The sequence below is a fragment of the Aquarana catesbeiana genome, linkage group LG05 (assembly GCF_042186555.1).
Source record: "Aquarana catesbeiana isolate 2022-GZ linkage group LG05, ASM4218655v1, whole genome shotgun sequence".
In the NCBI taxonomy this organism is placed as follows: domain Eukaryota; kingdom Metazoa; phylum Chordata; class Amphibia; order Anura; family Ranidae; genus Aquarana; species Aquarana catesbeiana.
In genome coordinates this window covers 364,421,166-364,442,947 of record NC_133328.1, presented here as the reverse complement: position 1 = coordinate 364,442,947, position 21,782 = coordinate 364,421,166, and the positions used below count along the sequence as shown (strand labels likewise).

At 41.7% G+C, this 21,782-nt stretch overlaps 1 protein-coding gene across 1 annotated transcript in view; it reads left to right on the top strand.

The window, feature by feature from the left end:
* The window catches only part of PHLPP1 (PH domain and leucine rich repeat protein phosphatase 1), a 272,841-nt gene that overhangs the window by 170,304 nt on the left and 80,755 nt on the right, over positions 1-21,782 (top strand). Inside the window, 2 exon segments of the mRNA XM_073630923.1 lie at positions 5,807-5,953; positions 7,913-8,143. Coding sequence (XP_073487024.1) covers positions 5,807-5,953; positions 7,913-8,143 — 378 coding nt within the window.

Genomic DNA, 21,782 nt, shown 5'->3' with positions numbered 1-21,782 from the left:
GTTTTTCACTCATGGTTAGTGTTTGGCTAAAGCCATTTATTATCAATCAACTGTGTTTACTCTTTTTAAATCATAATGCCAACAAAAACTACCCAAATGACCCTGATCAAAAGTTTACATACCCTGGTGATTTTAGCCTGATAACATGCACACTGGTTGACACAAAGGGGTTTGAATGGCTATTAAAGGTAACCATCCTCACCTGTGATCTGTTTGCTTGTAATTAGTGTGTGTATAAAAAGGTCAATGTGTTTCTGGACTCCTGAGAGACCCTTGCATCCTTCATCCAGTGCTGCACTGACGTTTCTGGATGAAGGATTCTGAGTCATGGGGAAAGCAAAAGAATTGTCAAAGAATCTGCAGGAAAAGGTAGTTGAACTGTATAAAACAGGAAAGGGATGTAAAAAGATATCCAAGGAATTGAGAATGCCAATCAGCAGTGTTCAAACTCTAATCAAGAAGTGGAAAATGAGGGGGTTCTGTTGAAACCAAACCACGGTTAGGTAGACCAACTAAAATTTCAGCCACAACTGCCAGGAAAATTGTTTGGGATGCAAAGAAAAACCCACAAATAAATTCAGATGAAATACAGGACTTTCTGGAAACATGTGGTGTTGCTGTTTCAAGATGCACAATAAGGAGGCACTTGAAGAAAGATGGGCTGCATGGTCGAGTCGCCAGAAGAAAGCCATTACTACGCAAATGACACAAGGTATCCCACTTACAATATGCCAAACGGCACAGAGACAAGCCTCAAACCTTCTGGCGCAAAGTCCTTTGGAGTGATGAGACCAAAATTGAGCCTTTTGGCCACAACAATAAACACTACATTTGGTGAGGAGTCTATGATGAAAGGTACGGAGGTGGATCGTTGATGTTTTGGGCATGTATGAGCTACAAAGGCACAGGAAATTTGGTCAAAATTGATGGCAAAATGAATGCAGTATGTTATCAAAAAATACCGGAGGAATATTTGCATTCATCAGCCAGGAAGCTGCATGTGCCTGGACGTACTTGGACGTTCTAACATGACAATGATCCAAAACACAAGGCTAAGTCAACCTGTCATTGGCTACGGCAGAATAAAGTGAAGGTTCTGGAGTGGCCGTATGTCTCCTGACCTCAATATCATTGAGCCACTCTGGGGAGATCTCAGACATGCAGTTCATACAAGACAACCCAAGAATTTACAGGAACTGGAGGCTTTTTGCCAAGAGGAATGGGCAGCTTTACCATCTGAGAAGATAAAGAGCCTCATCCACAAATACCACAAAAGACTTCAAGCTGTCATTGATGTTAAAGGGGGCAATACACGGTATTAAGAACTGGGGTATGTAAACTTTTGATCAGGGTCATTTGGGTAGTTTGTTGCCATTATGATTTAAAGAGAGTAAACAGTTGATAATAAAATGACTTCCGCCAAACACTAACCATAAGTGAAAGAAAAGTTATTGTGTTCTCATTCATATTCTCTGAAAAATGGCCAAGAAATAATTTCTGCCAGGATATGTAAACTTATGAGCACAACTGTATGTGCCCAGCTCAAATTTCATGAATTGGGTTTACATTCACTTTAAGCACAAGTAGCAACATGGCATGGGGTGGGATCGGAGCAGATCTGAACAGAGGATAGGAGGCAGAGCAGGTCCTCTTCTGAATTCTTGGGTGACCCTGAGTCCTGCTTTCCTGGATCAGCGTCATGCATTTTCATTGTGCAGACAGACTGGCTGTCAGCAGCTTAGCGTAGCGACAACTAGTGCCATGTGTTCTGGTTTCTCAGCATCAAGGTGGTTGTTGTGCTGGCAACCGAGACCGCACCATGGAAACACATGACTCAAACGCGAGACACGTTGCTGTGGACCGCATGTGGCCCAAGAGCCATAGTTTTGGAGACCCCTGCCCTAATTGGTTGATTTAAGGGAGATTGTGCAATCCGATTGTATAGTGTATGGGCAGCTTTAAAGCTGAATTAGAGAGGAAAAATACTCCCCTTTCCTTCAATAGTCCTTGTCCTACGCCAGCATCTTCTGTGTGCTGGTTTTTGGCCATTTTCATTGGCTGGTGCGGCAAATGGTGATCAGGCAGCTGCTGTAAGCTGATATCAGTGTGGGCCTTCTTTGGATGTTTACTGTAAAGCGCTTGGGAGTTTATTTTGGATTGCTGTATCTGAGCACTTTCCATCCTTTGTTGTCCTGCTGAGAGATCCACTTCTTTGCTGGCACTCCTGGGGTCCTGTGCTGCCATTTTCTCCTGCAACATCATCGGGAGGCTGCCGCTGCTTCTGAGTAAAGCTGGAGGGCCTCTCAATGAGGCACCGTTAGGCCCACCCCTCCTCCATTTATGAATGAAAGGCTATGGCTCCTGGAATATGTGCACATCCCAGTCTGCACAGGGGGAGCACTCTAGGTAACCTCTAGAAGTGGGAAGCTTGTTTTCAGGGGAAGATTCACTTTAAATAAGCAGTTTATACTTTAAATATTATGGCATGCTGCCGTGCTTAACATATGGAAAATGCTACTTTCAGGGTGTCTGTGACCTCAGTGTTTCAGAGTCCTGGATTTGGGAAAGTATGTAGACTAAGTTAGACCTCCTTATTTACGTATTCGCTTCTTTGACATTCCTTTATATGAGCAGTGTCGGATGCCAAACTATAGTGCATTAAACCAAGGGCATTACTGTGAAGACTTTCCATGCAGCAGACTACCTGTAATTATGTTTTAGGTTGAGGATACTGAGAAATCCTGCCTGTCTACAGAATAAATGCCTGCTATTATTAGGAGGATACAACTTAAAAATAGCTGGCTGCAAATTGAAATCACAACTTATTTTTTTGTGAAATAAAAAAAAGTCCCATGTTCTGTTCTCTCATTAAATTCTGAATGAAGTTTTCCTTCAAGTTTACCATGAGACCATTGTGGATTGCTGAGATAAGTTTGTCATATACCCATGCACTGTTGGTCCTTTGGAAGTAAGTCTTTGAAGAGGCTTGCAATACATTTTTATTTGTGTACATAAATCCTTGGAGTCCAATTCAGATCGTAGAATATACAGTTCAAGCTTTGAGGAAACTTCGCTTCTACTTGCCTTTTAAGAAAGAAGCATGTGTTTTTGTTTTTTTTTTTCTATAATTCCTAGATTTTTTTAATATTTATGAGATCTGGGTAAAGATAAGTTAAAATTGAAGTTAAAACTGTAATTGTATTTTTTTTTTCCCCTTCTTGTTCATTGAGGGACACAGGAATTCAGGTACTGTCAGGTTAAACTGCCACCTACAGCAGGATTCGACACTGGCAAACATAAAAATTGTAAGCCAGCCCCAGGATAACCCTTCAACCAGCATGCCTCAGGGTTATCAGAGTACATTGGTTGTCTGCGCAACATCCTTGTTTGCCCCTCCCCTGTCCCCCTCCATCAGCACTGGGGTCACATTAAATGAGCGATGGAGGGAAACTGATGGAGTAGAGACTACACTGGAATGCTAGTCAGTACCAGTGTGCAAAAGTGGATTTCCTTTAGAAGAATATATCCCCTCTTAATGTTGGGTGTCCTACCTGTGTGGCTGTTGCTGCTTTATGAAAAACGATTTTAAAACCATTAGTTAGGTTTTTCACGTTTTTAGAATGTGGTGCAAACTTTTTAAAGTGTACCTTGACTGATATAAGGTTGAGAAACACTGATCTAGGGGAAGGTGGAGGATTGTGTCTCTTCAATTGGAGCATGTTTTTATTGAGGCGTGTTTTTGTACTACTGGGATTTATGTCTGGCCTAAAGCGGAGCTCCTCCCAAAGGGGGAAATTCCACTTTAAGCACTCCGACTCTGATTTTTATTGCAATGCTTTGATATTTTGTATAGATTTTCAGCGCAGCACATTTACAAACAATCTGTTACTGACCCAAGTGACTGCAAAAGTAACCCCTTTTGGAGATGGTTGCAGTAACAAAGTCTAGTGTTCACAGTAAAATACCTGTTAGAAAAATATTTAATCATAATTTCTTTGTAGGTGATAAATATTCTCAAAACTTTTCCTCTTGTACTGTGAATATCACTAGGTTTTTGTATTTAATCAGCTAGCAGTTGAGATTTAGTGAAGTAAATCAAGAGCAGTTTGGAATAAACTTGTTCTTTGAAAGACTGCTTCCTTCATCTATCTCAGAGTAACAAAGATCCTTTCATTCCTATTTAGCCTTCCATTCATTTGCCATTTCATTGTACTCATGTGGCTTCCAGGCACCGCCTTCCATCTTATCCCCTTCTCTACACTTGTCCTTATAGTTGTTAGGCAACAGCAAATGAGCTGGCTACACATTCACATTAGACAGACTCTCATCTGCTGTCTTTTTATTCACTTCCTTTTGGACACTGTTAAAATTCCGACAGTCACTTCAGAAAATTGCATTTAGCTATGTGGTCACACGTAGTATAACATTACTGAACCAAAATGAATCATTTTGTGGTCAGAGCATCTAATTTATGCATACATTTTATAAAGTTAAGTTTGGAATGCTGTGATTTGACTTTTTTCTGTAAAATTAGTAAGGTGGTGAGGGAAAATCAACAGCAACAGACAAATATTTTTGTTTAATGTTACTTTCCAGAATGACTGCACCTAAAATGGCCCATTTGTTCAACTAAATTCATGGTCATCTGAGCTTCTGGTCCCAAGACTCCCTCTCTCCTTCTGTGCACAGGAGGCAGCATTCTTCAGGTGTCCACTAGGGTTGCACTGATATATCGGCTGTCAAAAACATAGGGTTATCGGCCTTTTGCAAAAGCGCGTCCCCTTGACTTCAGTGCAAAAAAGCGCCCCCCAGGTCACGTCGGTGCGCAAGCGCGCCCCCAGTTCACGTCGGTGCGCAAGCGCGCCCCCCGTTCACGTCGTGCGCAAGCGCGCCCCCAGTTCACGTCGGTGCGCAAGCGCCCCCAGTTCACGTCGGTACGCAAACGCGCCCCAAGTTCACGTCGGTGCGCAAACGCGCCCCCTCCATTCACTTCATTGCGAATACGTGCCCCCCCAATTCTTTTAGATTTAAAAGCAATTTTGACAAACCTGCCCGTTTCGGCCAAGTGCATTCTGAATTTTCAGTTTTGACACAGGAATTTTAATTTTGGTTGATCATTAGTGTCCACGTCACTGCCTGCATGTTAGGTTTTGCCCAGAGTTGGGCTTTCTAGAAAACATTTTCTATTCCTGACCATTTTGCTGTTAAAAATTTTTCTCTCAACTCCTTTCTAGTGAAAATTGTCTCATAGATATCAAATGGGGAGAAATCTGACATTGTGCCTCATAGTAGTAAAAGCCTAGCAGGGGTTATACCCTCATCTTAAACACAAAAAAGGTTTTTGCAACAGTTGCAGTATCCTTGTTGCAGACTTCAAAGTAGCCTCCTATTAGGTAGCTTAAAATTTATCTTTTCCTTTGTAAAATGGCCTTTTCTGAAGTGTAAAGCTTGTATGCACGGACATTGATTCTTAGGCTAGAAGATTGTTGACTACAGTTTTCAAGCCAAAGTTTAAAAGAATCCTTTGCATTTGAATATTTTTTTTTTTCTTTTTAGTATTGAAGGGTTAGAATGGCTGTACTTTTTTTAATGGCTCTGGTCTCCGTGGGAGATATTTCCCCTAGCTTCCTGTATACGTGATAGTTCCAATTACAGCAGAGGTTACATTTCCTCAACTGAGATGCATGCAGCAGCCAAAAACTGGACAGAAGTTCTAATTCTTTGCCTTATCTTTTAGCTGGATTCTTTTTAAACGTTTTCTATAATAAAAGTAATCATTGTTTTTGTTTTTGCTGCTTTCTTCCAGATTCACAAAGTTGAGGAGCCTCAATCTTTCCAATAATAATTTAGGAGAGTTTCCACTTGCGGTCTGTAGTATCCCAACACTGACGGAACTAAACCTTTCGTGTAATGCGCTTCGTGAGATACCTTCTGCAGTAGGAGGCATGCATACGTATGTATTGGCTATGAGCTATGGTAGTGTGTTTTTCTTATTGGTCAGTGCTTTAGGCTTAAATCGGCCATGGACAGTTCAAACCATGTATGGGCAGCCTGAATGTGCCCAAGTAGATTGATCGGCTTGGGTACAACCCGCCTGTTGGTTTTTACATATGATTATCGCTAGCGGCTGGTCTAGACACTAGCAATAAGTACTGTGTTCTCCCAGCAGGGACAGCTTCTCCTGCCAGGAGAAAGCAGTGGCTCCTCGGGAGGGATTCCCCTGTCAGCACTGTCTGTGGTGGTTGCAGGAAAGAATTTCACTTCGTCTATGGCCAGCCTCCATCTTGTTTGCTCATTAGCAGTTTCTTGAAGTTTGTAGGGTTTTGTATGTCATTGGATTTAAAAAGAATATATATTTTAGCAAGTTTTTTTTTATTTTTATACATGCCAGACTTTTGATTTAAAGGGGAGCCTAAAGTAAGACTTCATTTTAAATGGCATAGGAAAACATTAGAGCCCTTTTTCAGGATTGTACATGTTCGTGTATTTATTGGATCATTTTGTGGTCAAAACCTTCCCAAAAGCAGCAAACACCCTGCCCATATTCAAAACAAAAACCTTTTGATTGGAGTTCCAATTTAATCTATTTAAAAGAGATGTATGAGGTGTGTGTTTCTTTAAAAAAAAAAAAAACCTACCTAGGTGAATGCAACATCTGTCCCCCGAACACTGAGAGCTGAGCAGTCGAATACCACTGACCGTTCAGTTCTCACAGCAACCTGAGCAGAGAGCTGCTGATTGTCAGTCAGCAGCTCTCTGCTCTACCTATTCCCCCCCCCCTGGTGCTCACTGGAACACTGGGCTGTGGAGAGGGCAGGAGTGACCGGCTCAGGCTCTCAGCGGTTTACTGGGAGGTGTGCCGGTCCAGGCATGTGGGCAAATCCCGACTCCATTGTTGCGATCTTGCCTGAGCCTGGGCCGGCTCTGTGACATCAGCCAACAGTGTGCTTCAGCATGTTGTCTGCTGAGACTGGGTCACAGAAGTGAAGAAGAAACTGCTTGGCTGTACTTCTTTAATGGCATTGTTTAAAAAGGCAGTGTGGTGAATGTCTATTTCAGGAGCGTTGTTTATAAACTTCACTCCGGAAATAGTCTTCAGGCTCAGTTCAAACTTGTGTGATGTGGGAACCCTGCGAATCCACTGCGGGCTCCCGCATCGCACCCTACTCACACAGCAGTTCACACTGCCATATGCGAACTGCTGGGAGTGTCAATACAATGTTAATGATACCCCCATTTCATCTTGCATATCGCACTGCTAATTGACAGTTCGGACGTGATTCAGATCACATGGGTGTGAACACTGGGTGTGTCAATCACTGTGTTTGCAGTGCTCTGTGCCCCAAGCCCCATCCTATTTTGAAGCCTATTCGAGCCTCTGGTACTAATCACATGCTTCAAAACCCCCCCTGTTGGTATCCTTGCATCCGGAGTCCTGCATGGGAGCTGAACGCATGGATTGGGGGGGGGGGAGCACCCGTGCACCATTAATGGATGGGCCGCCCCTGCTAAGGATTAGTAAATTGCAGTATATTACATTTTTGGTTTTAGCTTTACTACTGCCAAAACAGTTTCATTGGTTTAAAAAAAGGGAAAAAAAATAATTTCGATACAGTGGTTAAAGACCTGTAGAAACTGCCTTTGTGGAAATGCCAAAGAGCATTATTTTTCATGGCAGCTAATTGGCTTGCCTTACAGAATCTGTAACAATTTTGTCGTTTGCATTTTTGCCTCCTTTATATTGCTCAGATGTGATATTGGTCAGATATATTATATAGCGCTTTCTGAATTGCTAAAGTCAAAAAAATCAGGAATATGCCACCTTGCTTTCTGCTCTGCTGACATCTATTTTACTATGAAATCTGAAGCTTTTATCATATTTTGTAGTAATCTGTATTTTTACACCTACTAGCTTGCAGACATTCCTTCTGGATGGCAACTATCTCCAAACACTGCCTTTAGAGCTGGGGAAAATGAGCCAGCTCAGCTATTTGGGCCTCTCATTCAACGAATTCACAGAAATCCCAGAGGTACTGGAGAAAATGCAATCCATTGACAAACTGTGCATGCCTGGAAATTCTCTGCAGGTGTTAAACCTGAAGATCCTCAGACAGCTTCCTCATATCAAACACGTGGATTTAAGGTAAAGGCTGTATTGTGGTTTTTTGATCTTGCACTGTCCAACTTCCTTCTGAAACCCTTATGTATGTTGCTGCCAAGCTCTGCATTTAACAGTTAGCAACCTCTGAATGCTAGACAAAAACTAGACATTTGGGAATCATTAACCTGCACATCCTCGGATTGAAGTGGTTATACCAGGCTGATGCCTGCACCTGCAAGCATCATCCCGGTATCAGAAATTTGTCAACAATGGGCTTTTTTGTAGAAGTGAGCTATACAGCTGCACGATCAATTCTACAGGATGCAGAAGGGAGCCCACACCTCCATCCTCTGTCTGCCTTTACCAGGCTTGGGGGTAAAGCGGTTAAACAATTTTTTTTCTTTCTCATGACAGATAAAGAAAAATAGATGCGTACATACTACAAAATGTGCACTGCAGGCTTTCCGCCACTTAAATTTTTTTTTTTAAATTTTAACAAGATGGAACACCGGTATTGGTTTTAAAAATTCTCCCTAGATAATAGTACTCCCCAGAAAATTATGATCAGTGTAAAGTGTGATAGGTAGGGATTTTTCTGCAGCACAGTACTTGTGTAGAAATCTTATTCCACAGCATGCACGACACAGTAGTTTCCTTGGATGAGCCATGTGCTATGTAGCTTTAAGGGCTACTTATTAACCAAACTCTCCAAAGCTGTAAAAAAAAACTTCCTTGATACAAATAAGTCAAAGCTTTCGGTGTAATAAGCCTTATACCCTGTTTATACAACAGGTTATGCTAGAAACAAGAACCACATCTTCTAGAAAGAAATCACAAAAAGTTGCTACGTGAGAACTGCATATGTACAGTCTTGCTCCCAAAATTTCAACTCGTAAAGTGGTTCTAAATTTATCAAGAGGTAATACAAAGTCAACATTATTCTTACTGGAATGATAAGTAAATGGGGGGACAATACCAGTTGCACTTCTTTAAAATATACAGACAAGAGGTATTCTTATTGAAAGCTATTGTTGTATGCGATAGTCCCCTTAAAGCAGAGGTCCGCCCACCCAATGAAAAATAAAATTAAAAGTCAGCAGCTACAAATAATGCAGCTGCTGACTTTTAATAAACGGACACTTACCTGTCCAGAGAGCTCGCGATGTCACCACCACAGCCAATCTTCGGATCGGGTGCAGCCGCCGCCATTGCTGTTAAGGAAGCCCGGCAGTGAAGCCTTTAGGCTTCACAGCCAGTTACCTACTGCGCATGCACGAAGTGCGCTGCGCTAATTGGCCCGGTGGCAGGAGGGGGAGGGGGCGAGCTTCGATGCAATGCCATCTCCAGAAGTGGGGAAGGGGACCTGTCAAAAACGGGTCCCAGTGTCCTATTGCTGCATGATTCTGGCTAAAATGAGAATCAGGATTTTTTTGCTTAGCAGATAGATCACGATTCTCTCACGATTCTCGCGGCATAACATAATCTTACACATTAAAGCAAAAAAAAAATTGGGCTAACTTTTCTGTTTCATTTTTTTTTTATTCATTGAAGTGTATTTTTTCCCAAAAAATTGCATTTGAAAGACCGCTGGGCAAATACAGTGTGACATAAAATATTGCAGCAATTTACATTTTATTCCCTAGGGCAGTGATGGCGAACCTTGGCACCCCAGATGTTTTGGAACTACATTTCCCATGATGCTCAGCTACGCAGCAGAGTGCAGGAGTATCATGGAAAATATAGTTCTAAAACATTTGGGTGCCAAGGTTCGCCATCACTGCCCTAGGGTCTCTGCTAAAATATATATAAAATTTGGGGGTTCCAAGTAATTTTTTAGCAAAAAATATTGATTTTAACTTAAACAAGTGTCAGAAAAAGATTTAGACTTTAAGTGGTTAAACTTCCTGCATTTGCACTTGTAAACTTGGCAGACTGCCTGGATTTTTTCCTTCACACACAGAAGTTTATCCCTTTGATCTAAGCAGAAAGAGTTAGTTACAATGTTTCATGTTAAAAACTTGGCAGACTGCCTGGATGTTTTCTTTTGACAGCTGAGTGAGCAAATAAGTCTCTTCACTTGTTATATGAAAGAATTGGCAAACTCTGCAATAGAAATTGTCTGGTGGGTTGAATCCAGATCACAATTTTTTAACGATTAATTGTGCAGCTCTGCCGTGTCCCCCCTGAAAGGTGCCAAATGTGGCACCAGAGGGAAGGAGGTGAAAAAGTTTTAATGAGAAAACACAAGGCCCCAAACATTCCAGACTGCAGAAACATGCTGCTTGTAGTGTGCGGGTTGTATATTTTAGTCAGAGATGACTTTACACAACAAGAAAACTGGTTTCCTCCCAAAAGGAACTATTCACAGCAAAGCACTTCCTGTACTTTTGTTTACAAAACCCTTATCCTGTAAGACTAGTTTGAGTGCTTAAAGACATTTTTGGAATATTCCTTACTTCTAAGTTTAAACCCTTATTACTCTAATATGTTTACATTGTGCTTTAATATTAAAGTCCATTATCTGTTTGACTAGGGGGATGTTAATTTGCCACATTTTCCAATGTACAATGAACTTTACCCATAATAGTTTGATTGCAATTAATGTTCTTTAACAAAATGTACATTCTACATTAATAATTATGCTACCAAAATAGGTCTGTGCTGTTAATTTTATCTAGCATTGCCCCTGTTTCTTCTTGCTATTGCCCATTATTTTGTTGAAGCCCAGAGTGGTCACTTCTTTAAAACTCTCCCCCTCTCCTTGGTCTCAAAAACTATGTCACTTTTCTTTAATTAAAATATTTTTTAAATATTTTCATTTCCAGCTATGATTGTATGTCTTGGCTCCGTTAGTAAAAACAAAAGTCCAGGCACACAGACAAGAAACCAAGTGAAAGACCAAAAAAAAATTAAATATAGCTGTAGCCGCTGCTGTCCAAAACTCAAACAAATGAGGGCAGAACAAACAAAGGGGTGAACAGCGCTGATCAGCAGACATAATGGTAATCACCAAGGCATACAGCAGTCTGTTGATGGTCATACAGAGACTTGGATTGAAAAGCTGGCAGTACCTGGAGGCTGGAGCCGCATGGATGACACAGGGGCTAAGGGAAACCCAGAACAAAGCCGTGGAACAAATACAGGAGCACCACTGGTGGGGGAGGCCAGGGGTCTGATGAAGGGGAAACCAATTTGCAGGCACAGGAACTATTGGGGCCAGTGTACAGCGGCCGCTCGAACTGTGTACAATGCCCGGAAATGACATCACAGCCTGGCGGAAGTCAGCCAATGGAGTCCGAAGACTATGGGCAAACCCTTCTGCTGGGGCCGATCAAGAGCTGCTGATGCCAAAGGAGCAAAGAGTCACACAATACTGACTGGAGACACTACATGTTTCGGGGACACGCCCCTTCTTCAGGTTAGTTAACTGGGCATTCACAGTGCATGCGCCGCTGACGTCAGCGGCTGCATGCAAAGTGAACGGTTTAGGAGATATTCATTTATCTACAGGTAAGCCTATAATAAGGCTTACCTGTAGGTACAAAGTGCATAATTTGGGTATACAACCACTTTAACAATAAAAAGTCTTTACTTTGCTTCTGAGGATTCTTTTTATGTCTGCAGATCAGCGCTGTTCACCCCTTTTGAATGCTTGGCTCAGTTAGGCCTGGTTCAGGCTACTGCGACTTCTGATGTGGCTCGAGTTGCACAGAATCTCATGACAAGGGAAATCCCATTGTTTTCAATAGTGCCCATTCTAGTCAATGTGACTCAGAGCAGTGTGATTTTTGGAAAAGGTTCCTGCACTACTTTGTTGCGATTTACAGTGTGACAGGGCCCCATAGAATATGCAAAGTCGCATCAGTCACACCACATAACGTGATTTGTGTTTAGTAGGTTAAAAACTGATAATACCAGGCGCGTGTGTATGTATTAAAATTGTGTTGTGGACCTTTTCAAAAACTTTATATTGGTGGTTTCTGGGAATTCTGCTGTCTGTGGGCTCTGATATAAAAGAAAACACGGCAGGCCCTGAGCTATTAACTTTGAGAGAGATCACTACTGCAAGTGAGTGTGTTTATGTCTATGTACAGTGAGGGAAAAAAGTATTTGATCGCCTTCTGGTTTTGTACGTTTGCCCACTGACTACTAAATAATCAGTCTATAATTTTAATGGTAGGTTTATTTTAACAGTGAGAGACAGAATAACAAAAATATCCAGAAAAACATATTTCAAAAAAGTTATAAATTGATTTGCATTTTAATGAGTGAAATAAGTATTTGATCCCCGTTCAATCAGCAAGATTTCTGGCTCCCATGGGCCTTCTATACAGGTAACAAGCTGAGATTAGAAGCACTCTTTTAAAGGGAGTACTCCTAATCTTAGCTTGTTACCTGTATAAAAGACGCCTGTCCACAGAAGCAATCAGATTCCAATCTCTCCACCATGGCCGAGACCAAAGAGCTGTCCAAGGATGACAGGGACAAGATTGTAGACCTACACAAGACTGGAATGGGCTACAAGACCCATCGCCAAGCAGCTTGGTGAGAGAGTAACAACAGTTAGTGCGATTATTCGCAAATGGAAGAAACATAAAATAACTGTCACTCTCCTCCCTCGGGCTGGGGCTCCATGCAAGTTCTCACCAGGTAGAGTTTTAATGATCATGAGAACGATAAGGAATCAGCCCAGAACTACACGGGAGAATCTTGTCAATGATCTCAAGGCAGCCGGGACCATAGTCACCAAGAAAACAATTGGTAATACACTACGCCGTGAAGGACTGAAATTCTGCAGCGCCCACAAGGTCCCCCTGCTCAAGAAAGCACTTGTATAGGCCCATCTGAACTTTGCTAATGAACATTTGAATGTTTCAGAGGAGACTTGGGTGAAAAGTGTTGTGGTCAGATAAATGCAAAATCGAGCACTGTTTCATCAACTCAACTTGCTGTGTTTTTGGAGGTGGAGGAATCTTGCCTATGACCCCCAAGAACACTATTCCCACCGTCAAACATGGAGGTGGAAACATTATGCTTTGGGGGTGTTTTTCTGCTAAGAGGATATGACGATGGACAGCGCCATGTACTGTCAAATCTTGCGTGAGAACCTCCTTCCCTCAGCAAGGGCATTGAACATGGGTCTTGGATGGGTATTCCAGCATGACAATGACCCAAAACAAGGCCACAAAGGAGTGGAGTCAGTCTCCAGACCTTAATCCCATAGAAAATATGTGGAGGGGACTGAAGGTTCGAGTTGCCAAACGTCAGCCTCAAAACCTTAATGACTTGGAGAGGAGCTGCAAAGAGGAGAGGGACAAAATCCCTCCTGAGATGTGTGCAAACCTGGTGTCCATCTACCAGAAACGTCAGACGTCTACCAGATTGCCAACAAGGGTTTTGCCACCAAATGCGAAGTCACGTTTTGTGAAGGGGTTAAATACTTTTTTTCACTCATTAAATTGCAAATCAATTTTTTACTTTTTTGAAATGCGTTTTTCTTAGTTTTTTTGTTCTGTCTCTCACTCTTAAAATAAATCTACCATTAAAATGATAGATGATCATTTCTGTGGCAGTGGGCAAGCTTACAAAATCGTCAGGGGATCAAATACTTTTTTCTCTCACTGTAAAGGTGTATACTGTGGGGTTGATTTAATAAAACTGGGAGAGTGCAAATTCTGGTGCAGCTGTGCATGGTAGGTAGCCAATCAGCTTCTAACTTCAGCTCATTCAAATAAAGTTGTTGTAAAGGCAGATGTTTTTTTATCTTAATGCATTCTATGTTGCACAAGAGTCTCGGCTGCCCATGACTCTCCCTCCTCATTGTCTGAGACCGCAGCGGGTACGGTTGGTTCCTGCTGCTGTGAACGTCAGTGAGCCAATGATGAGTGAGGGGGTGGGGCCGAGCCATGGCTCCGTGTCTGAATGTACATACAGAGCATTGGCTCAGATGCCCATGTAACAAGCTGATTGTTGTGGGGGCACTCGTCAGGAGGGAGGGGCCAGAAGTGCCGGCGAGTGACGGAGGAGGAGGAGGAACCCGGCTGCTCTGTGCAAAACCACTGCACACAGCAGGTAAGTATGACATGTATGTTATTTTTAAACATAAACAAAAAAAAGAATTTCATAGCACTTTAAGCTTTGACAATGAAACCGGGAAGCTAATTGGTTTGTTTGTAGAGCTGCACCAGATTATTACTCCAGTTTATAGTAAATCATCCACTCTGTGCATGTGTGTCCCTCTCTTCTGCATGGTCTTCTCCAAAATGTATTTCTTATAGAAAGATGTGTTTTTTTTTTTTTTTTTTTTTTTTTATATGCAATTGTAAAACCTCAGCATGATATAAATAACTACCAATGTTTTTGAAGCCTTGTTTCTCGTTGAGATTGAAATGTATGTACTCGGTGGTAACACTATTCCTCAATTAACAGGCAGGCTGCCTTGCAGTGCTGCTACCTACACGATTACCAAACGTATTTGGACGCCTGCCTACACATGAACTTTAATGGCATCCCAGTCTTGGTCCATAGGGTTCAATATTGCGTTGGCCCACCCTTTGCAGCTATAACAGCTTCAATTCTTCTGGGAAGGCTGTCCACAAATTTTAGGAGCGTGCCTATGGGAATGTCTGACCATTCTTTCAGGAGCGCATTTGTGAGGTTAAGCACTGTTGTGGACGAGAAGGCCTGGCTCGCAGTCTCTGCTCTAATTCATCCCAAAGGTTAGTAAGGATTTTGATTCCGAGTATGGGAAAAACACCCTCATATATAGGCACCACATCCCTAAGCAAAGATATAAATAAACATGGGAGAGGAGTAAAGGGATTTTGACGGTGCGATTTTTTTCTTTCTTAAAAACCGTTTATTGTTTACAATCAATTAAAAGGAGAGCATATAGTTTATATATAATAACAAACAAATTTCTTTTTGCAACAATATAAGAACAAGGTGGTCAAGTAGAGAGAAAAAGTGTATACTACAAGTTCACAGATGGCGGTTGTTGCATATTAACCCGACATGTTTCGCATTGTCGCTTTTTCAAGGGATATGCAACTGTTAAGTGAGTCATCCAACACTTTTAGCAATTCTACAAAAATAGAAAAAAGAAGAGTTTTTATGTGCATACATAATTAGTGTTCAATATTAATACAACAGTAAATACGATGGAGAAACACGTGTTGTCACTCTGAGAAGTCCAAGGTGGCTTACCCCTAAATTTGACCCAAACAAAGCCTCCACAGAACCGGCATAACCAGACCCAACCAAAACGGGACAGCAAGAAGGCCTTGTTGCAACCACAGGGAGCAGAAAGATGGAGCTGTTATATGAATAATAGATAGTAAAAATTCAGTATCATTGGACTTATAGGTAAAGGGTTAATTTGAATTAAAGAACCAATAGGTTTAACACTTACACCGATAAATGATTAAGACTGCAACCAAGGATACAGATATTCGTCAGTATCAGTGGAATGGTGGTTACAGGGAATATTCGGATGGTAAATAGATAAAGCTGGGAAGTTGAATAAAGCAAAGGATCTTATTACTACATGGAAGGATACTGAGCTGAGTGATTTAAACTGGTAATATGTTTATAGATGGGTACTAGAGATTTAAACATATGTCATAATAGTATATTTAGATTACTATCTCAAGGGCACAATGTCTCAAAGTTTTATAGACTGTAACAGCAATAGATACATATGCATTTAGAGATATAAAAGGGTTCAATAGATAAGTAAGAACGGGGATAGACATGTATGTGTAGAGCAGGGTGTGGTGTACTCACCAGTCAATCACTCTGCTAGAATCTTGGCTTCCATCTACCGGCGCTGGCAGACTGAACTGTCAGATATGCCGGTTAAATACTGCTCCCCATCGAGCCGGCGTGTGACGTCGCCGGCTCGATGCGGACGTGATGGCGCCAGTGCGCATGCCCGGAAGACTGAAGCCCAGTCCAGACTCCAAATCCCATGAACCACAGCGACAGCCGAGGGAACCGACATGCGCAGTGCAGCGCACGGCGGCTCCTCCCACACTGAAACCGCGTCATGGGACGGGAGGGCACAGAGTGCCCTAAGGTGGATCTGGTCCAGCGGGGAAGCACGGCGCGGAATGGGCACATCTCAAGGATGTGCCCCGGGCGTCCGTGTGGATGCGGCGGCCCCTCCTATGTCCCAGCATGGTATGGGCCAGGTGCGGTCTGACAAGGACGGGCCAAAGGAGTAGCCGATCGAGAAGGAAGGGACCACAGACCTTCCAATCTCGATCGGCACAACAGAGGGACAACTCGTTTACAAAGAAGATAAATACAGTTACCTAGAGACCAAAATTTCATGTATGATATACAAGATTACACATGACTGCACATCGAATCAACAAATAAAAACATATAAAGCAAATAAATGCATTTATAATGGGAACAGGTCATTATATACAAATGACAAAAGGGAAAACAAAAGAAGGGAGGGGAGGGAAGGTAAGGGGGAAAATGAAGGTGTCTGTTGGACATGACACCTAGGATCATACATGGATAGCTATTCATTTAGAAGAAGGGCCTATAGCTCAGGCTTTCGTTCAGGCCTGGGAAATGAGTGGCTTTAAGGGTGTGAATCCAGCGGGCTTCAAGCTGGAGCAGTGTCCTGTCGACACTGCCCCCTCTTTCATCCAGCGGGACATGCTCCAAAGTTCGGAACTTGATGGTTCTGGGATTAAAGTTGTGGTGTAGACCCACATGCCTAGAAATAGCTGTGTCCATTTGTTTTTTAAGAATGGGTTTTATGTGGTCTCTGATTCGTTTGTAGAATGGTCGTTTCGTTTTGCCGACATAAAAGCCACCGCAAATGCATTGAGCTAGGTAGATTATACCTGGAGTCTGACAAGTTGCATTGAATTTAATTGAGTACCACTGTCCATTAGGAAGTAAAAAATATGATGTATTATCTACATAGCGGCAAATGTCGCATCTGCCACATGGAGAAATACCGGTATGAGAAGGCTTTTTGTTGGCAAAGACATCTTGAAAGTGACTGTGGACTAGGCGGTCCCTCAATGAGGGGACCCGTCTAAAGGTTATCTCAGGGGATGGATTAATATATTTACTGACTATTGAGTCAGTTGATAGAAGGGGCCAAAATTTGGTTACAATACTTCTGATTTCACTGTGTTGGCTAGAGTAGCGGGTGATCAGTCTAACAGTGTCAGATTTTTTGGGGGGTTTTATTGAAAATAATAGCGAATCTCTGTTTTGTGTCTTGACCTTGTTATATGCCCTCTTAAGGCATGAGTGACTATAACCACGGGATAGTAGTCTTTTATACAAGTCTTTTGCTGCTATCTGAAAATCTGCATCTTTGCTGCAGTTGCAGTTTAAACTCAAGTACTGACTATAGGGAATACTCTTCAGCAAGGGGTCTGGATGTGAACTATCAGCGTGGAGGATAGTATTCCCGGCCGAAGGTTTTCTGTATAGTGATGAGTCTAATTTTCCATTTTCATCAATGGAGATGGTAAGGTCAAGGAAATTGATCGCCGTAGTACTATACTCCATAGTGAAATGAAGATTAAAGTTGTTAGTGGAAAGCAGTTTTAAGAATTCTTTCAACTCCATCTCTGAGCCTGACCAGAAAAGCAACACGTCGTCTATGTAGCGATACCAAGAAACGACCTTTTCCAGCAATTGGGTCAGGTCGTCCCTGGAGAACACATCTTTTTCCCACCCCCCCAGGTACAGGTTGGCATACGATGGGGCACATTTAGTCCCCATCGCAACCCCCTGCACCTGGAGGTAGTGGGAAGAATTGAACATGAAGACGTTATGTCTCAGAATAAAATTGAGAAGCTCCAGAACAAATGCGTTGTATTTCTCAGATGAAGGACCTCTCTCATTTAAGTGGTTACTCACAATTTCAATGCCCTTACTGTGGGGAATAGTATTGTATAAACTTTCAATATCCAGTGCAACTAAGTAGGTGCCTGGTGAAAGTGAGATGCCTTCAATGGTTCTTAATAGGTCTATAGTATCTTTGATATAAGAGAAGAGAGAGGTAACGTGAGGGTGTAAATAGCTGTCTACCAGACTACTGGCGTTTTCCGTTAAACATGAACAACCAGATATTATGGGACGACCTGGAGGTTCTAGAATAGATTTGTGTACCATAGGTAAGACATAGAAAGTAGGAGTCCGTGGGTCCTTTACATTGAGGTAATCCCACTTGTTCTTGTCTATGATACCTTTATGATATGCCTTAAAAATGATGTTATAATAATCAGTATTGAAATTTTGTATTAGGGTTCTGGAAATAGGGCGGTACCAATCTCGATTGGATAGAATCTTATTGCACATGTTTCATCCCAAAGGTGTTTTAGCCGGTTGAGGTCAGGACTCTGTGCAGGCCAGTCAGGTATCTCCACCCCAAACTGGTACATTCATGTCTTTGTCTTTATAGTGTAGTTGTTACTCATTCCCAAAATACAATTTCTATACAGGATGGTTAGAAATAAAATGGCTTCATTCCTTGACTGTTTTTTTTATTTTAGCATCTGTTGAATAGGAAGACTTAGTTTTGCATTGAAATCCAAAGTTTCTTATCATGGCTGAACTACAAATCTACAGTGTATAGTTAGTTCACTACAAATAGTAAGCGCATTTTAAAACTGGATGCCAGCACACAAAATTTGTTTTAACAGGATGATAGTAACTCAAATTGCGTGTTTACTAAAAACATACCGTTGTTCGTTGTTTGCTCTTAAAACCACTTCGGCTCTCATACGCCTTTACCCCTTATGGACCAGAGCAATTTTTTAATTTCTGCTTTGAGCGTGTTTATTCAGTGATAATTTTGTCATTACTTAAGCTAACAATGTAATACATACATACATTGTTTGTTTGTTTTTTAAGGACAACCCAGGCTTTCTTTTTGTGAATATTGTTCTGCAGTAATTTTTTTTCAGTCTTGGACAAATAAACTAAAACTAAACAAAAGGCATTTTTTCTTTTTTTAAATAAGTGTGCATTTTATTTTGTAATTTGTCCTTTTAAAACCACACTAAAATTAAGATTTTGGTACAAAGCATTGCAAAGTTATTTACAAATGAAGTAAAGTTGTTTTTTTTTTTTTTTTTTTTTTCAATTTTGCAATTTTTTTCAGTGTGATACATGTAAAAATATTAATGAACAAGACAAACAAAAACAGAAAAAAGTTCATCTATTAATAAAATAGAAAAAGAAATTGCCAGGAAAATTACAATTGCATGGAGAAGAATACAGAGTAACATTTTAATTAGAGAGAGAGATTTTGTTTACTTGTCAAGGTTGCTTTAAACCCTCAGTTTTTCACCTTAATGCATTCTATGCATTAAGGTGCAAAACCTCCTGTGATGCAGCAGCCCCCCTTTTACTTTCCCGAACCCGGTCTTTCCAGCGACGGGGAAGAGCACACCAGCTCCAGCCGATGTCTTGGGTTCTGATTGGGTAGATTGATAGCAGCAGAGCCATTGGCTCCAGCTGCTGTCAATCAAATCAAATGACACGGGACGGGCTGAGTCATGCTTTCTGTCTGAGGAGGAACAAGGAGCACTGCTAAGGGTCCCCAAAGGTGGAGGATCAGGGCCACTCTGTGCAAAACCAACTGCACAGAGGAGATAAGTATGACCTGTTTGTTTTTTTTTTTTGTTTTTTTTTAAAAACCTTTTAGATATACTTTAACACTCCGTCTGCAGATCGAAGTTCATCCCTCTGATCTGTAGATAAAAAACACAGTTACAAATGATACAATGTTTCAATGTAACTTTCTGTATTCACATCTGAGCAATGTTGAGAAACAAACATTGTCAGACTGCTTTTTTTTTTTTTTTTTTTTTTTGATAGCTCTTGCTACTGAAGACCTCTGTGTACTCTGCAATGCAGCTATGATTAATCAGAGCTGAATTGCCAGGTACTGGGACAGGGGAAGATCCCGGCAACAGGGCAGAAGGACTAGACGTACTAGAACACGGCTTTTGTAGGTGTACAATCTGTTTTTGGGTGTGTGTAGTACACCGAGTCAGCAACTGGTTAACATACAGTGCCTTGAAAAAGTATTATTACCCCTTGAAATTTTCCACCTTTTGTCACGTTGCAACCAAAAACCTAAATGTATTTATTGGGATTTTATGTGATAGATACAAAGTGGCACAGAATTGTTTCGTTTAAGGAAAATGATAAATGGTTTTCTAAATTTTTTACAAATATGTGAAAAGTATGGCGTGCATTTTTATTCAGCCCCCCAAGTCAATACTTTGTAGAACCACCTTTTACTGCAATTACAGCTGCAAGTCTTTTTGGGGATGTCTCTACCAGCTTTGCACATCGAGGATAAAATTTTTGCCCATTCTTTGCAAAATCGCTCAAGCTTTGTCGGATTGGATGGAGAGCGTCTGAACAGCAATTTTCAAGTCTTGCCACAGATTCTCAGTTGGATTTAGGTCTGGACTTTTGGGCCATTCTAACACATGAATATGCTTTGATCCAAACCAGTGGTCTCCAAACTGCAGCCTGGGGGCCAGATGTGGCCCTTTGTTTGCCTTTATCCCTCCCTCTGGTCAATACTCCTCCCACTGATGCACTATTCTTCCAACTGACGTTAACAATGGGACACCATTTTTCCTATTGACACCAACAATGGAGTGCTATTCTTCATAATGTTACCACGGATGGGGCACTATTCCTCCAACTCATACGAAATGTAGTGGTGATTACTCCCACTGATGCCAAGAAAATTTCCACTCCCACTGGCCACAGTTCGGCTCCCCTAAATAAAGTCTTAAGGACAAATTAGCTGGTACTTTGTTCAGAAAGTTTGGAGACCCCTGATCTAAACAATTTCATTGTAGCTCTGGCTGTATGTTTAGGGTTGTTGGCAGTGAACATCTGCCCCAGTCTCAAGTCTTTTGCAGACTCTAACAGGTTTTCTTCTAAGATTGCTCTGCATTTGGCTCCATCCATCTGCTTATCAACTCTGATCAGCGTCCTGCTAAAGAAAAGCATCCCCACAATATGATGCTTCCACCACCATGTTTCACAGTGTGGACGATGTGTTCAGGGTGATGTGCAGTGTTAGTTTTCCACCACACACAGCATTTTGCTTTTAGGCTAAAATTCAATTTTCGGCTCATCTGACCAGAGCACCTTCTTTCACAGTTTGCTGTGTCCCCCACATGGCTTCTCCCAAACTGCAAACAGGACAATTTATGGCTTTCTTTCAACAATGGCTTTCTTCTTGCCACTCTTCCATAAAGGCCAGATTTGTGGAGTGCACCACTAATAGTTGTCCTGTGGACAGATTCTCCCACCTGAGCTGTGGATCTCTGCAGCTCCTCCAGAGTTACCATGGGCCTCTTGGCTGCTTCTCTGAATGCTCTCCTTGCCCGGCCTGTCAGTTTAGGTAGACGGCCATGTTTTGGTAGGTTTGTAGTTATGCCATACTCAAATCCATTATCCAAAAATGGAAAGAACAGTGCTCTGTGAAATGTCCAAAGCTTAATTTTGTTTTTATAACCTAACCCTGCTTTAAACTTCTCTACAACTTTATCCCTGACCCGTCTGTGTTCTGTGGCCTTCATGCTGCTGTTTGTTCACTAAGGTTCTCTAACAAACCTCTGAGGGGTTCACAAAACGGCTGTATTTATACAGAGATTAAATTACA